Below are 18,524 nucleotides of genomic sequence, written 5' to 3'. Positions count from 1 at the left end.
AATTTAAATCCTACAAATTGTTTGGGGGTCCCCGGCTTTCAGTGGTGACTCAACGGGGGTCCTTAGGAGTCAAAAGTTTGGGAATCACTGCCTTATTGTATAATAAGGCTCTCTCAAAACTCCAGGCCGAAGCCCTCTAAGTATCTCTTTTCCCCTACAGCTCTAATATTAATGGGTTCTGATCTGACATAATCCGGGGGAGAAGCTCTATATTGACATCCTGGATCAGAGAAGAGGATAACAAAAAACCTCCAAGCCCAGGGGTTCAGTGGAAGAGAGTCCTCCACATTTTTCGCCTTGGAGCTAACCATGCATGAAGGTGGAACAGATATGCAATGGAGAGCTGTGAAACCCCTCCCCCACCTTCAGTATGTGCAGAGCCTACAGGCACTCGCTGCGCTGTTTTTTTGCCTCCTACTGTATCTCTTTTGCCTCTGCCAGGCACCTCCTGAGAGCCAGCTTCATGGGTTGGGTCTGACGATGCCATAGGGGCCGGTCCACTGGTACCCGCTGCCCCAGCTGTTGGTGCAGGGGCTCACGCCTTAGCACTCTTCGTGCCCCTTGTCGCCATGGCTCTGTACAGGTACGCCCTCCCAGTCTGCGGCGGCCCAGATTCCTGAGCCGCAAGAAGCCGCAGTGTAGAAGTGACAGCAACAGCTGCCAGATGATTCAGCGCGTTCAGACCACCATGGCCAAATTCAAACCTGGGCGCAAGTATTGGCGTCCTCCCAGCGAGAGCTGCCACAACGCGCATGGCAGGATACGGAGTCCAGATGCATAGCCGATTACTGACCAACAAACAGCACGGTCACAGAGGAGGACGGCGCAGCAAACTACTCATCTTGCCTGGTATTCCTTCTTTAGTGGATCTTTCAAGAGGCCAGAAGATGAAAAGCTGAGGGGACTTCAGTGAAACTTTCAAGGTGTCAAGAGACAGAGAAGCTGAGGGGACTTCAACAGAGCTTTCAAGGAGCTGAGGACAGAAGCCAGGGGCAGATAAGGTGAGGTGACTTCATCGGATCTATCAAGGTACTGGGTGACAGAGAAGCTGAGAGACATCAGCTGATCTTTCAAGGTGCCAGAAGTCACAGAAGCTAAGGGGGCTCCAGCAGTGCTGTCACTTTCATTATTTCACATGTCCTGCATATGCCTTGCTTCAGCTCTTCTGCAGCGGTGCATGACTCCACAATTCTCCAGTTCTTACACCTGAGCTGAGGAGGTTGTGCTCCTGCACCTCTGAAGAAATGGAAGTCATCCCTTCCACCTTAGGGAGTCACAAATAGGGCTTGTTGCCATATACTATCTGGTGGTGCAGACTTATTCAACTTAACAAAGATAGCTAGATGGGATATCAGTATCTCACTGACCACATTGAGATGCAGACCACAATTTTGGAAAACTCCTTCTCTATTGGAAGTTTCTAGGATAGCTGTTGCAAAGGTGGTGGCACCACTTAGGCTCCTGCATTATGTCACTATGCTGCCAATAGTGATACTGACAAGTTGGGGAAGGTGATGCGTCGGTTCCTTACTGCTGCGCAAGGGAGGTGATGCGTCGGTTCCTTACCCTCGATGCGATGCAACGATCCGGAGCGATGCGACTAAATGGCGTCTTTGATGCAATGCCACAATGTTGGATGTGATGCGTGCACGCCCGACGGCCTTGTGGCGAACTGGGTAACTTCTGAGCCGCAACAGGCCCTGCGACACGCTTCTGCGGTGATGCGACGGTGACCTCTTTGGCGGTGACACGCTTCTCCGGTGATGCGACACGCTTCATCAGTGATGCGATAGCGAACAGCTGCGGTGGCGGCACGCTTCTTCGGTGATGTGACGGCAACTGCTGCGGCAGCGATACGCTTCTCCTTGTTGCGTCGCACTTCCAGCTCCTAGCGACACACAGCCTTCACAGATGGCCTAAACAACAGTAGGCACCTCTCTGCAGGTAGAATTCCCAGCAAGGGAATTCAGGGGAGCTGGTGGTGAAGTCTTTTATCCCAGAGACTTCAGGCAGGAGGCAAGCAGACTTCAAGCCCTTGGAGATTCTTCCTCAAGATTATGAAAAGTTCACAAAAGTTATTTTCCCCTTTCCTTGGCAATAAAGTAACCACAGCAGGCCAACCCCAGAAATAGCAAAACAGCACAGGGGCAGCCTCCTCCTTCAGCTTCCTTGGTTCTTCTCCTTGGCCAAGGTTTGTCTTGATTCCCAGAAGTGATCTAAAGTCCTGCGGTCTGGGCCCCAATATGTATACCAGTAAATCCTTTGTCCTCTGAAGGCAGAGGATGCCTGTGCCCAGCCAAAACCAGTTCTGTGCAGCTTCCTGGCAGAAGGTGGAGACAGCATTGTTAAAAGCATAGCTGGCCCAGGTAGCTGAAAGGAAATCTCCTCCTCTTACCTTCTATTCTATGAGGGCCCAGGTCAGTGAAATGAAATCTCCGCCCCCACTCTCTATTCAATGCAGGTTCTATTCATCCCAGCCCTGACCAATCAGACTGCTGGAGCCAAGGCCCTCTCCATCCCACTGTCACTCACAAACCAGACATGGAATACACAAACCTAGCAGAGGCATGCTGGATGGTTAGGCAAGAAAATACCTACTTTCTAAAAGTGGTATTTTCAAACACAGAATGTAAAAACCACCTTCACTGAAAGATGTATTTTAACATTCTGAGTTCAAGCATACTAAACTTGAATTGCAACCTAGTTCCCTGACTCAGTTAGGATTATAAGATGTTATAATCAAACTGCCCATTCTGGCCTATGGGAACAGGTTAGTGAAAAACGAAATTGGCTGTAATTCACTATCAGGACATGCCACACACATCAGGGCATGTCCTAACTTTTACATACAATGCACCCTGCCCATGGGGGTACCTTCGGCCTACCTTAGGGGTGACTAACATGTAGAAAAGGGACGGTTTAGGGACTGGCAAGTGGGTACACTTGCTAAGTCAACTTGGCAGCCCCAGGCTTCACACAGGCTCTGCAATGGCAGGCCTGAGCCATATTTTACAAGCTGCTTCTGTGGGTGGCACAACCAGTGCTGGAAGCCCACCAGCAGTATTTGATTTACAGGCCCTGGGCACACATGGTGCACTTTACTAGGGTCTGACAAGTAAATCAAATAAGCCAATCATGGGGTCACTAATCCATTACAACAATTTACAATAGGGAGCACTTGCGCTTTGGCACTGACTAGCAGTGGCGAAGTGCCCAAAGCATCTAGACAAGCAAAAACATAGCAAAAACACAGGAGGCAACAGCAGAAAATGGAAGGGAGACCCACGCCAGTGGTGCCAGGTCTGACACATGTCCCCTTGTTGCAGGGATTCTGCTCATGCACAGAACTATGTGCAGGAAACCAGGACCTCAGTGAATTGTGGTGTACCAAAAACTCACCTCAGAACCTAGAACCCCTTATCCGACCAGCATCAGTGTCCCATTCGTTATCCGTATTATCACGGAGGTCCCAATGTATAGACAACCCAGAACATGCGACTAAGAGTATTCTCAGGAATGGTGGGAATCAGAAATACCTGTTCGTTATTATTCTCATATCAGACCACAACAAGAGTAATCTGAGACACGGTAAAGTTTAAAGAGTTTATTTTATAAACCTTGTGTCCTAAGATGCAGTACTTTGGCTAACATAAGCAGACAAATGATTAAAATCAAAACCATCAGCATTGTTACAATAACATAAAAAATTAAAGGAGAGATCATATTACAAATAACAGTGGAATACAGACACCTTCCTTTCGCTAGTAAACTAATATTATTATACTAATAAAAGGTCTCTAGGCTTGAATGGGGAACCCCATACCGTAAAGATCAGCTTAGTTGGATCACATCACAGGATCAGGTGTGCTCTGCTCCTGGGAAAGCTCTTCTTCAGAAAGTGTGTTAAGCATGCAGCCTGCAATATTAAAAGCGCTCGACTTTCAGGTATTTGCAACTGTGTGTGTGTTATGGCTAAATAGTGGGCCGATCAACCTGAACTCAAAAACATGCATTGTCTAGCGACCCAGACTGTTTCTTTACACAATTTTCAGACCAAGGTCGCAGCTCATGGCTAGGGATGTGAACAACAGACAGTTCTCATGTGAAGAAAAGGCGAGCAAGCAGTTTTCAAATAATAACATGTAACTGCAGTGTCGTGTGCAAAAGCAGCAAAAGTGGCAAGATGGCTTTCTAGCACCTAACGCGGTTATGCTAACTTATCAATGTATGTATATAAATTGCAGCCCTCACTACATTCTCGAGCTGAAATGTGGGGAGAACTACCCAACCCTTGGGAGTTCTCTTCACTAAGGTGGAAAAATCTGGACAGACCATCAGCATTGACGTGTTCTGTACCAGGGCGGTGTTCCACAGTGAACTCCATCCCCTATAGGGAAATGGAACACCTCAACAGCTTTGGGTTCTCACCCCTCTTCTGCATCAACCATCTGAGGGGCCTGTGGTCTGTCTGAACCCGGAAGTGAGACCCAAACAAGTATGGTCTCAACTTCTTCAGATGTACTCCACCTCTGTTCCCGTGGAAGTAACCTCCTACTGATGAAGGCTACAGGTTGGTCTAGGCCCTCCTCATTTATCTGTAAAAGAACAGCCCCCACACCATACTCTGAAGCATCTGTCTGTACAAGGAACTCTTTAGAGAAGTTGGGCGCCAGAAGCACGGGTGCCATGGACATGGCAGTCTTCAGGGCATCAGAAACTTTCTGATAGGTGTCAGTCCAGTTCCCTTTCTTGGGCTGCTTCCTGGAAATAAGCTCTGTCAAGGGTGCAACAATACTGCCATACCCCTTGACAACCCAAGATGGTCTCAATCTTGGGCTGTAGGGGCACCACCTGGCCGCTCCCAACCTGGTGTTCCAAGTACACCACAGAATCCTGCCTGATCTGGCCCTTACTCGCCTTGAACATGAGGCCTGCTCTCCGCAGCGCCATCAACACTTCCCAGAGGTGGTGCAAATGTTCTTCCCAACTGGCGCTGAACACTGCAATATCATTCAGGTAGGCGGCACTGAAATCTTCCAGTCCAGCCAACACTTGGTTGACCAACCTCTGAAAAGTGACAGGGGCATTCTTCATCCCAAAGGGCATAACCCGGAATTGGTAGTGCCCATCTGGTGTGGAGAATGCTGACCTCTCTTTCGCCCCATCAGTTAGGGCGATCTGCCAGCACCCCGACATTAGATCAATTGTGCTGAGGTACTGGGCAGCCCCTAACTGATCAATGAGCTCATCAGCTCTGGGGATGGGGTGCGCATCAGTCCTGGTGATTGAATTGAGCCCTCGGTAGCCCACACAGAACCGGAGTTCTGGTATGGCACCCGGTGCGGCAGCCTTTGGGACCAAGACCACTGGGCTGGCCCAAGGACTGCTAGAGGACTCAATCACCTCTAACGCAAGCATCGTGGAGACCACCTCCTTGATGCAAGCTCTCACCCTGTCAGTCAATCTGTACGTTTTGTGCTTAACAGGAGGACTGTGCCTAGTGTCTACATCATGGACACACCAATCAGTGACACTGGGAATCAGGGAGAACAGATCGGAAAACTGTCCCAACAGCAGGCGACAGTCATTCTGCTGCCCAGGGGTCAGGGTGGAAGAGAGGTTTACACCATCCACTGGCCCATCTTGCTCTATTGCAGACAGGAGGTCAGGAAGAGGCTCAGTCTCCTCCTCCATTTCATCATCTGTTGCTAGGAGCATGCCCACTTCGGACCTCTCTTAGTGGGGCTTCAGACTGTTGACATGCAGGACCCGCAAAGGGTTCCTGGGAGACTGCAAGTCCACCAAGTAGGTTGCATCACTTTTGTGCTCCACTACCTCAAATGGTCTGGTCCACTTATCCTGGAGCGCACAGGGCTCCACAGGGGCCATGACCAAACTTTCTGCCCAGGCTGAAGCTCAATGAGAGTGGTATTCTGATCGTACCACCGCTTCATCTCTTCCTGGCTGTCTTCCAGATTCGCCTGAGCGAGTTGCCTGAAACACCGGGTTTGGTTTCTGAAGGCCAGCATGTAACTATATACATCCTGGGGAGGTTTTCTGGGAGCTTTCACCCAGCCTTCCTTTACCAAACTCAGAGGTCCTCTCACAGGGTGACCATAGAGCAGTTCAAAGGGGCTGAACCCTAAGGACTTCTGTGGCACCTCCCTGTAAGCAAAGAGAAGGCATGGCAAGAGGACATCCCACTTAAGCCTCATGGGTTCCTCAAGACCCAGAATCATGCCTTTGAGGGTCCTGTTGAATCTCTCAACCAGCCCATTACCTTGGGGTGGTAAGGAGTGGTGAACTTATAAGTTACCCCACACTCCTGCCACAGGGACTTCATATACTTAGAAATGAAGTTTGTACCACAGTCTAACACCGCCTTCCTGTGGAACCCCACACAGGAGAAAATCCCCATCAACGAATGATCCACCACGGGGCCGTCACAGTCCGGAGAGGGATGGCTTCCGGGTGGCATGGTCCACCACAACCAGGATGAGCCTGTTGCAGATGGCTGTCTTGGGATCCAGAGGCCCCACAATGTCAATGCCCACCCTTTCAAACGGGGTGCTGACCACAGGGAATAGCTGGAGAGGAGCCTTGTGCTTCCTCCCACTCTTACCAATTGCCTGGCAAGTCTGACAGGTCCTGCAATGAGTATCTGAACTCTTGCGCATTTGGAACCAATAAAAGTGGGTGACAAGCCTTTCAAAGGTCTTGTCCTGCCCCAAATGTCCTGCTAAAGGCACATCATGAGCCAAACCCAGTAGGAAGGCTCTGAAGCGCTGGGGTACCACTAGCACAAGGGCTAACCCAGGCTCAGCAACCTTAGGCTCGCTATACAGGAGACCATTCTCCCACTAGATCCAATGTGATCCAGACTGATCACCTGCTGCCTGGTTTGCAGCCTGTTGCCGCGAACCCACAAGAGAAGGGCACTTTTTCCGCTCCTCACAGAACTCTTCCCTGGAGGGTCCTTCTTCCTGCTGCCAATGGGTCAGCTCAGGCAGGGCCCCCGGTTCAGCTACCTGCTCCCCTGTAGGTTCCAGGGCATCCCCTTCAAGGTCTGCCTCCTCCTGGACTGTGGGAACTGTGGGGCAGGTTTCCCATGCCCCGGCCTCGTCTCTTTAAGGCAGGCACCTGGGTCACTCTTTCAGGCTCCAGGTCCTCTTGAACACCCTTACTAGCTGCCATGGACCGAGTGGTCACACACGCCCACTCAGGCAAACCCAACATCTCCAAATGAGCACTTCGCTCCACCTCAGCCCAAGGGGAGCTCTCCAAATTGTTACCCAACAGACAGTCAACAGGCACGGCTGGCCTCACAGCTACTTGAAGAGTACCTGAGACCCCCCACTCAAAGGGAACCTGAGCCACCTTGCAGTGTCTCTCTGTGTTGTCAGCGACAACAACTGGGTAAAATGCATTGGGCACCACCTGCTCTTCAGACACCAGCCGACAACTGACAGCTGTCACACTGGGTCCGGTGTCTCTAAGAGCCTCCACTGCCATTGATGGTCACCCACTACCTGTACTTTTTAGTGTTATCAGACAGCTGGGTCCTGGTGACCACCTCACAGTCTCCTAAAGAGACTAGGGACATCTCTGTGGGACCTCACCCACCTTGGGCACCCATCTCCTCCCCCAGGGCTACACTAGCCATTTGCCGGGGTGGTGCATCAGTGGGTGCTGTTTTGTCTCTCTGTGGGCACTGGGATCATAGAACCGGTGGCCCACCTCACCGCACTTAAAACATCTCATGGGTCACTTATGACCAGGTTTACCTGTCGAACCCCTGGCTTCTTCTCAGGGGGAGGATGAGAACCCTTCCCTTGGTTCCCTTGGGAATTACTTTGGGGCCCTTTCTGGAACTCCCTCTGTTCACCCTTGCCCCCCCCCACTCTTCTGCTGGTTACTTTGCCCACCTTTGGCAAAATCTCCCACATGACCCTTGTAGTCACGGGTACTCACCCAGCGGTCTGCCTCCTCAGCAAGCTTCCTAGGGTTAGTCAGCTTGCTATCAATAAGGTGCTGGCATAGCTCTGGAAAACAATTACTAGACAAGTGCTCCCATACAATCAAATTATCGAGCGCTTCAAAATCATCACTTTGCTACCCTTCACCCAACCATCCAATGCTCTGCCAAATAAAGAAACATATTCTACCCAAGTGGTAGACTCCAGTTTCTTACAATTCCTAAACCTTTGTCTATAAAGCTCAGGGGTCAACCCATACCTGGACATTAAGGCTTCTTTCATGTGCACATAAGAATTCTGATTTTCAGAAGGCACATCCAATAAGGTATCCTGTCCATCACTGAGGAACCGCCCCCACATCCCGGTGGGAGGTTATAGCTACCTCATAGGCCTTAAACCATTGCCCAATATCTTCATTCTTATAAAACTCCTTAATGACATCCTTGGGAATAAACACTCTGGTTTCTACAGGCACGGATGGTGTGCTGCCACCAGAGGGAGTAATTTCTAAACTCTTGGCTGTCAATTCGAACTCCCTCAACATCCTTTCATGCTCTAAATGCATCCTCTTTCCCTCCAAGGCTAACTTCTTATTCTCTAACTCCATCTGACCACCCATCTTGAGCGTGGTTAGCTCCATCCTATGTATTATATCTCTCTCCTTGTCCTCCAGCTCCTCTGGGAACAGGCCCTTTGAAGAAACACTCCTGCCTGGCCTGGAAGGTACTTTCTCGCCGGTCAGGCCCAATGGCCCATCCAGCTGCCCACCTGTATTCTCTGCCTCATCCCTAGGCTCTTCAAGATGTTCAGTAGCATTTCTAGATTCCAACCAGGCGATCAGCGGCTTTTGGAACTCTTCCTTCTTGGTGATGCCTTTCACAGGGATTTTAAATCTTTTACAGAAGGTTTTAAGCTGTGGCACAGTGTAGGTATCAACCCTCTCTTCTTCAAATTGTAGATCCATAGATGTGCTGGATGCTGCTTTGCTCATGGTGAAAACAGTTGGAAGTTCTCAAAAAAGCAAAAAGAAGTTCCAAGAAAAATTCTACCAAAAGGTATGTGGTCGCGTTTTGGTCTGTACTCACTAGTAGTGTACACCAATCACTGTATATGAATCACAAATGCAAGTACAAATCCTCACCGCTGACCACCAACGTCAGAACTGGGGGTCTCTAGTTGGCAGAGGTAGGTACCTTTGTCCAAAAAGGGATCCTTGATTCTAGTCAGGGTAAGGGGGCTACACTCCTAAATGACCCCTGCTTACCCCCTTGGTGGCTTGGCACGAGCAGGCAGGCTTATCTCACAGGCAGTGTGTAAAGCATTTGTGAACACATACAGTAATACAGTGAAAACACTACCAAGGGACACTACACCAGTTTAGAAAAACAAGTAATCTTTACTAGACTTAACACAAGATCAGACAACAAAAATCCACAATACTGTAATCAAAAATTAGACTTTAAAATGGTAGAAAATAGCTTGGTTCAATGTAGATGGTAAATGCAGCACTTTACTCTCAAAGTACCTGGGATGCGTCACGCAATACCAACAAAAGGGTAGCAGGGAAGTTGATGCATCGGTTCCTTGCTTCCGGGGAGGTGATGCGTCGGTTCCTTACTGCAGCACAGGGGAGATGATGCATGGGTTCCTTACCGGAGAGGAGGTGATGCGTCGGTTTCTTGCTGCGTTTCAGTTACGATGCGACAAGATGGCGCCGCAATGCGATGAGCCAGTGCGACAAAATGGCGTCTTTGATGCAATGCCACGAACGTAGGATGCAATGCGTGCACGCCCTACGGCCGTGTGGCGAACTCAGTAACTTCTGAGCCACGACAGGCCCTGCAACACGCTTCTCCGGTGATGCGATGGCGACCTCTGCGGCGGCGACACGCTTCTCCGGTGATGCGACACGATTCATCGGTGCTGCAACGGCAAACAGCGACGGCAGGCTTCTTCGGCGATGCGACGGTAACTGCTGCGGCGGCGACGCGTTTCTCCTCGTTGCGTCGCGCTTCCAGCTCCCAGTGACACGCAGCCTTCTCAGAGGGCCCAAACAACAGTAGGCACTTGTAACATTCTCTTTAGTCTTTTCTTTTTCTTTCCTATATTCTTGGTATTCTGGAATGCTCACTAGTATTCCAGAATATCTCTTGGCTATCATTCTGGCCTGCTTTTCTTCAGAGCAACAGCTCCTTCCCTGCGGGTTCGTTAAGCTGTTACTTAAATAAAGCAGTCATCCAGAAATACCCACTCTCTGAATTCCTTCGATGGCACTGCACCTCTTTGCAGATAGAATTCCCAGCAAGGGAATTCAGGGGAGCTGGTGGTGAAGTCTTGTATCCCTGAGATTTCAGGCAGGAGGCAAGCACTCTTCAAGCCCTTGGAGATTCTTCCTCAAGATTATGAAGAGTTCACAAAAGTCCTTTTCCCCTTTCCTTAGCAATAAAGTAACCACTGCAGGCCAACCCCAGAAATAGCACAACAGCTCAGGGGCAGTCTCCTCCTTCAGCTTCCTTGGTTCTTCTCCTTGGCAAAGGTTGGTTTTGATTACCAGAAGTGATCGAAAGTCCTGGGGTCTGGGCCTCAATATTTATACCAGTGGCAGGAGGTGGAGACAGCATTGTTGAAAGCAGACCTGGCCCAGGTAGCTGAAAGGAAATCTCCTCCCCTTACTCTCTATTCTATGAGGGCTCCGGTCAGTGAAAGAAAATCTCCGTCCCCCTACTCTCTATTCAATGCAGGTCCTATTCAGCCCAGCCCTAACCCATCAGACTGCTGGAGCCAAGGCCCTCTCCAGCCCCCTCTCACTCACAAACCAGACATGGAATACACAAACCTAGCAGAGGCATGCTGGATGTTTAGACAAGAAAATACCTACTTTCTAAAAAGTGGTATTTTCAAACACAGAATGTAAAAATCACCTTCACTAAAAGATGTATTCTAACATTCTGAGTTCAGGCATACTAAACTCGAATTTCTACCTAGTTCCCTGAGTCTGTTAGGATTATAAGATGTTATAATCAAACTGCCCATTCTGACCTATGGGAACAAGTAGCTTTGCAATAGTAAAAAACGAAATTGGCTGTAATTCACTATCAGTACATGCCACACACATCAGGGCATGTCCTCCCTTTTACATACAATGCACCCTGCCCATGGGGGTACCTTGGGCCTACCTTAGGGGTGACTAACATGTAGAAATGGGAAGGTTTAGGGACTGGCAAGTGGGTACACTTGCCAAGTCGACATTGCAGCCCCAGGCTGCACAAAGGCTCTGAAATGGCCGGCCTGAGGCATATTTTACAAGCTGCTTCTGTGGGTGGCACAACCAGTGCTGGAAGCCCACCAGCAGTATTTGATTTACAGGCCCTGGGCACACATGGTGTACTGTACTAGGGTCTGACAAGTAAATCAAATAAGCCAATCATGGAGTCACTAATCCATTACAACAATTTACAATAGGGAGCACTTGCACTTTGGCACTGAAGAACAGTGGCAAAGTGCCCAAAGCATCTAGACCAGCAAAAACATAGCAAAAACACAGGAGGCAACAGCAAAAAATGGAAGGGAGACCCACGCCATTGGTGCCAGGTCTAACAATAGACATATATTTTTTTTTAACCATAAGTAATATATACATTTGTTAAGCTGACCCGAAAAATATCTATATATTTTTAAATCATGGGTAGTATATATATTTGTACAAAGAAATGCACATATCTAAATACATACATATAATCAAATTATAAATATTTACATACACAAGCATATGCTGTGTATGTGTATGTGGTTATGTGTAGGTGAGTATGGTGGTTATGTAGGAAAGAGCCAGTTCTTGAGTAGCCTTCTGAAGATAAGATAGTTCTCCGTGGGTGGGAGTAATGGATTGCATAGTTTGACTGCTTGAACAGGGAAAAATGTACCACCCATGTGTTTTGTCCTGGTATGCTAGGGTTTTTAGGCGAGGTGCCAATCTGGAATGGAGGTTCTTTTTTGTCTGTATTTGGTGGTTTTATTCCTGATAAAAAGTGGTCCTGTACCATGTATTGCTTTGTGGGTGATACAAAGCAGCCTCAAAGTAGAACGTCTGGCAGCCGGCAACCAATGTAGAGTCCTCAAGGCAGGGTAGATGTGGGCTTGTAGCTTTACACGTAAGAGTAGTCTGGCAGCAGAGTTGAGAATTTGTTGTAGTCTTTTCACAGCTGATAAAGATGAACTGTGATAAAGGTCATTGGCGTAATCAAGTTTAAACAGTGCAAGAGAGATGGTAGCCTGGACCTTGTAAGGAAATCCCACGTAGGGGAAGATGTGTTGCAGACTTTTCATGGTCATGAAGCTTGATCTTACTAATTTATCCACTCAGGCATTCATTGATAACTTAGAGTACATGGTAATTCCAAGGTTTCTTAATTTCTTAGATACTTTAAGAGGTGGTCCCAGATCGTCAAGCCAGTGGTAGAGTGAGTCGGAATTTTTCCAATTGCCACATGTGATTATTTTAGTTTTGTAAGCACTCAAGTTGTGATGGCTTCATGTCATACATTGATCCACGACTCAGAGGCAAATGAAAATTTTGAAGTTTCCAATGCCTTTCCAGTTATAAGACAGAATTCTAAATGTACATTTAGGCAGAACAGTGGCACATTAAAACTTAATGTTATCTATTTTGCAGCTATTCTTTCAATGCATTTCTATATTAATGTCTTCAATGAACTTTATTCAATGCAATCTCATGCCTTACTTTATCAATATTCACCGTGACTCCATAACTTTGTGTCTTAGATTTTCCTGTTACTTGAAGACCAACCTAACTTCTAATCGTACAGCCTCTGTACCTGTGCGAAACGCTACCTCTGGATATACTCTGGCCAAGAATACTAAAAACCTGGCTCGTAAGTACCATATGCAATTGAAATACCAACACTTGTGACGTAGTGGGTGCTTTCGTTAATGAAGGCGTCCTGAGGAGCATGTACCACTGGCAGCGTCATCACTTGGTACAATTCAGGGAAAGAGTCCTAACGGCTTCTCTGATTGGAAGCTTTTACCTCCTTAGTAACTCCTCCTGGTAGTGACAGGATGTGTTGTTGACTGTATCATCTGATCTCATCCTGAGTGAACATCATGTAAGCCCACTTCTAAAAACACATCTTTGGAATAAGAATCACTCACCACAAGTGAGCGATGCCTAAATCATGGGGCCCGATTCACAGAACTAACTTAAGACAAAATCCTAAACTTACTACCATTTTGGTATTCACAGAAGGCACTTACTCATTTTGGTATTCACAGAAGGCACTTACTCATTTCGGTATTCACAGAAGTTAGGAGTCCTAACTTTAGGACTCCTAAATGCCTTCTGTGAATAACGAAAGTCTTAAAATTAGGATTTTTCTCAGTTTAGTAGTAGTATAGTTAGGACTCCTAACTTTAGGACTCTTAAATGACTTCTGTGAATACCGAAAGCCTTAAAATTAGGATTTTTCTCAGTTTAGTAGTAGTATAGTTAGGACTCCTAACTTTAGGACTCCTAAATGCCTTCTGTGAATACCGAAAGTCTTACAATAAGGATTTTTCTCAATTTAGTAGTAGTAAAGTTAGGAGTCCTAACTTTAGGACTCCTAAACTGAGAAAAATCCTAACTTTAAGACTTTCGGTAGTCACAGAAGGCATTTTGGAGTCCTAAAGTTAGGACTCCTAACTTCTGTGAATACCGAAGTGAGTAAGTGTCTTCTGTGAATATCAAAATGAGTAAGTGCCTTCTGTGAATACGAAAATGGTAGTAAGTTTAGGATTTTGTCTTAAGTTAGTTCTGTGAATCGGGCCCCTGGATTTTTCATCTCTCAGTTTACCCAGGGTACCACGTAAAGGTGTGGCTCTACAGTTGATGGTTACCCAGCATTAGGAGGTCCTGAGTGAGCCGCTGTGTTTTAGGATGCTTCAGGCCTCCTCCCCTTTCACATGCAGGTTCTAGTCGTACTCTCATGGGGGAAGGACCTCCTTTCAGAGCTTAGACGTGCTTCGCGTTCAGTCAGAGGTTTCGCAAGTCTCCAGTGTGGGTCAACCAGAGACAGCTCCAGGCTGAGTTTCTCAGTCCCAAGGACAAAAATATTTGACAAAGTTGCTTCTGCTTTTCTAAACATAAACACGAGGATAAAGCCAGGCCTTCCAAATTCATTCACAAATATCAGGGCTTTGTATTTGTGTTTGAAACCAAACACTACAGGTAAAATAACATGAAATGTTTGACATATATGAACCAAGGCTCCACCCTTCTTTGTATGCTTTGTGCAAATTCAGCGTGGACCATTGACTGAGAAGCAACAATCACAATGTCCACTTCTTCGCCATTTAACACAAGGGAAAATTAAAACCCAGAATCTGCAAATGGACCCAGATACAGTATACAATAAAAATGAATGGCTAAATATATATATATTTTTTTTACTTCTATCTTGTGGTTTTCTATACTACAAATGTTTTTACATATTGTCAGTTTTGTATTTCTTTACAGGTTAAAGGGAACATGCTACAGTATGTCTCATAGTTAAATGCATTGGAGCATAATACTAGCTTCACAGATGGTTACCCAACACACTCTGTGACCTGAGTAAAACTTCAGCAACAGGGCAAACAAATAAGATAACCAGGCCTTGTAAAATTGCAGGCATGAGCTCCCCACACTAAAGTCTGGTGCAGTCAAGTTCTTAGGATCAATTGAGTGGAAAAGATGTCTGCCGCCAATGTGATATGCCAGTCCCTTTCTCTGTTCCCCTTTATGTGCTGGGGTAAAAGGGTGATAACATTTAGGAGTTGAGGACATATATTCTACCCCTAACTGGGTATGTTTACCCTTCTGATCCTACCTATAAAACATGTGTAGCATTTTGAGCAGCCACGGAGTGACGCAGGCAGTGGACCAGTCCACACTTACATCATTTCTTTCCTGGGAGTAGAGACCAGACAGAGGAGCATTCTGTGGACCATCATAGGTAAGGTTGCAGATGCTTTAATAGGTGGTGGTTGAGCACATGGTGGGCATCAGGTAGTGGGCATAGAGTCCAACCCTCAGGGTGGTGGGAGGTGGCCACTGGTGTCCACACCTCCTGCCTCGTTGTCCTATAAGCTGCCGGGTGACATCTGATCTTAGATGCTGTTAGTTGGTGGAGCTCATGATGGGACATCAACCTAGCTTTGGCTGATGAGCAGAGGGGGAAGAGCTCTATGCAGGCAATAACTCCTTTGGTACAACCTTGTCATCAGGTCAATAATGGTACTAATTGACTACTTAAAAGGAATTCTAGGTGGAGCGCAGCTGTCTGGCGGGTTGGTGGAAGCCCAGTCGGTGGTTGATATATGCTGGTCCTAGGTTGTACAGGGCCTTGTATATGTGGATCAGTATCTTGAAGTGACAACTCTTCTGAATGGGAAGTCAGTGGAGTTTCCTGAGGTTATTCAATCAACTTAGATTTGTAGAGCGAGGCTAATCACCTGTGAGGGTATCCAGGAGCTGGGTTCCTGCTGGGACCAGTCGAAGAATAAAAGGAAAAAACAAGGAGAAAGCAAGGAAAACGAGGGAAAAACAAGAACAAGGCTCTCAAAAACAAGGGAAAAAAGCGAGGAGAAAGAAGTGAAAATGAGGCAGGAAAAATGGGCGGCAGGCAGGAGCGGCATGAAGGAGAAACAGAGAGAACGCAATGAAAACAAAAAGCAAGGAGAAGGCACTCAACAAATGGAGGAAAAGGACGGAGAAAGCTGTGAAAACAAAGGAAAAGCAGAGGAAGGCATTCAAAAATGAGGGAAAAAGAAAGGAGAAAGCAGTGAAAACAAGGAAAAGCAAGGAGAAGGCACTCAAAAATGAGGGAAGAAAGCAAGGAGAAAGCAGTGAAAATGAGTTAAAAGCAAGGAGAAAGCAGTGAAAATGAGGGAAAAGCAAGGAGAAGATAGGGGAAGCAGGAGCACAGGGAGAGCTGCTCCTTGGACCTGCTCCATGTGGTGGAGTGTGGCCTCTATTGAGTACGTCTTTGGAGAGGGAAGGGCGCTGGGAGGCGGTGGTTGGGGCTAGGCGGGAGGGGGTAAAACGGTGGCAGGCGGAAGTGGCAATGAGGGAGAAACAGGCAGAAAGCAATGAAAACGAGGAAAAAGCAAGGCGAAGGCACTCCAGAACTGGGAAAACGCAAGGGGAAAGCAGTGAAAATGAGGGAAAAGCAAGAAGAAGGCAATCAAAAACTAGGTAAAAGTAAGGAGAAAGCAGTGAATATGAGGGAAAAGCAAGGAGAAGGCACCCAAAAAACAAGGGGTAAAGCAAGGAGAAAGCAGTGAAAATGTAAAAAAAGCAGGCAGAAGATAGGAGCAAGAGTGATGCAGCAGCACGGGGACAGCTGGGCCTGAGGTGGGGAGTGATGTGGATCCGCTTGGGGCGGTCAAGGATAAGTCTGGCCACCAAGTTCTGTACTATCTGCAGTCTCTTCAGGAGGTGTGGGGGGGATTCCTGCGTAGAGTGTATTGCAGTAGTCAAGCTGGCTGGTGATTGGGGCCTGGGTGAAGGCTCACCTGGTGTTGACCAGGAGCAATTTGAAGATCTTGCAGAGCATACAAAGAGTGAGAAATCAGGCAGAGGAATCTGCGTTGATCAGTTTTTTCATTGTGAGCTTGTTGTCCAGGATGATGTTGAGGTTGTGGGCATGATCCGTCGGCTTGGGTGAGGTTCCTAGTTTAGAAGGCCACCAGGAATTGTTCCATGGGGAGGTATTGTTCCCGAAGACCAGTATTTCCACCTTGTCTGTGTTGAGTTTCAGGCAGTTGTCTCTCATCCAGTCAGCGATGTTCGTCATGTACCTGTGAAAGTTGGCCCTAGAGGTGGAGGGCTCTTCTAATAGGGAGAGGATGAGCTGGGTACCATGCAGCATGGGAAATTATGTTTAGTCCATGGGTTTGGATGATGTTGGCCAGGCGAGGCATGTAGGTGTTGAACGGGGGGAGCTGAGGGATGAACCTTGAGGGATGCCCACAGGGGTCTTCCCTTAGCCCCCTTCTTTTTAACATCTACGTCACTCCTCTGGTCTATTTAGATGAGGGGTTGGGGGCTAAGGTGATAGCCTACGCCAATGACACCCAGCTTCTCTTTACCTGGGGAAAGGATGAGGACTCTGTATCCTTTGTTCAGCATTGCTTGTTTTCGGTCTTCGAGTGGCTTGCGTCGGCCCAACTCAAATGTAACAAAGACAAGTCAGATATCCTTCTCTACGGCAAATTCCCCCCTGGCTTCAGAGACTCGATCTGGCCTCTTGGGTTCCCCATACCCACCTCTAAGGGCATATCTGCAAAAAACCTAGAAGTGTGGTTTGAGGATAACCTCTCCTTTTCCGTTCAGGTAAACAAGCTGCTTCGGCCTTCTTAAAACATTAAGGAGCTTTTTACCTCTCCTCCCTAGGCCGGCCACAGAGACGGTCATCTGCGCATGGAACCTCTCCCGATTGGACTATGCTAACGCGTTGTACATAGGCATCCCTGGATATTATTTGAATAGACTCCAGGTCATTCAGAATGCTGCTGCCAGGCTTCTCTTGGGAATCGCTAAGACGTGCAGCGTGAGGGAACATCTCCGCGCTCTCCACTGGCTTCCCATGGCGGACCGGGTTAAATTGAAATTCCTGGTTATTGCACATCGTGCCCTCTATGGTCTCGAGCCGGCCTACTTACAGAAGTGGTTCTCCTTCTATGTCCGGCTGAGACTACTGCGCTCTTCAGCCCTCCTTCAAGCTTGGGTGCCGCTTTATCCGGTATAAGATGGGCGGTTGCTCCCTGGCTGTTAAGGCTGCCCAGGCTTTGAATGCCCTACCGTTTTCTCTGCGCAATACTCATGATCTGTTAGCCTTCAAGAAACTTTTAAAAACCTATCTGTTTCCGTAATTGAGGGTGGTGTAGTTCAGGGACTCCTCTTGGATTCGCGCCGGGACATTCCTTGGAGTAGCTGTTGCGCGTTATAAGAGCACTTAACATAACATAACATAACATGCCGCAAATGATGCTCCTGTGTTCATAGGTGAAGGCAGGATGGCAGATTCTCTGGGTTCTTTTGATGAAGGGGTAGGCAATCCATCTGAGGGCGTCTCTTTGAATTCCGATGTGGTGAAACCTCTTGATAAGAGTGTGGTGGATTACGGCATTGAGAACTGATAAATGGTTGAGGAGGATCAGGGCCGCTGTTTCTCCTTGGTCAAGGAGTAAGACCTCCGACCCTCGGTCTAGGTCCACTCTCTCCCCAAAGCTCCGCTGTGCCGTCTCTTGCCTCCAGACCCTGACTTCCTCCTTGGGAGGTTCGAGGCTTCTGCCCGCTCCTGTGCCTGCTGCCCGCTCCAACTGGGACCAGACTGCCTGTAACCACCGTAACCTTTCTCAGCCGTATTTTTTTCTTAATTTTCTTCACTTTTTCTGCTGTGCCACTGTTATTGTGCCCATATGTGTCTTGCTCTTATTCCACCACTGTTTTTATTTTCTCATGCCTGCTGTTCCATTCACCTTTTGCCCCTCCCCCCCAGTATTGCC

General features: G+C 47.7%; 1 protein-coding gene across 1 annotated transcript in view; it reads left to right on the top strand.

Moving 5' to 3' along the window:
- The window catches only part of LOC146863452 (coagulation factor XI-like), a 350,494-nt gene that overhangs the window by 27,632 nt on the left and 304,338 nt on the right, over positions 1 to 18,524 (top strand). The window contains exon 3 of the mRNA XM_085643173.1: positions 12,759 to 12,868. Coding sequence (XP_085499299.1) covers positions 12,759 to 12,868 — 110 coding nt within the window. The remainder of the gene's footprint in view (positions 1 to 12,758; positions 12,869 to 18,524) is intronic.

This window comes from Triturus cristatus, chromosome 2_2 (assembly GCF_964204655.1).
Source record: "Triturus cristatus chromosome 2_2, aTriCri1.1, whole genome shotgun sequence".
In the NCBI taxonomy this organism is placed as follows: Eukaryota; Metazoa; Chordata; class Amphibia; order Caudata; family Salamandridae; genus Triturus; species Triturus cristatus.
The sequence above is the reverse complement of the archived record's forward strand: the minus strand, read 5'-3'. Positions and strand labels throughout refer to the sequence as shown.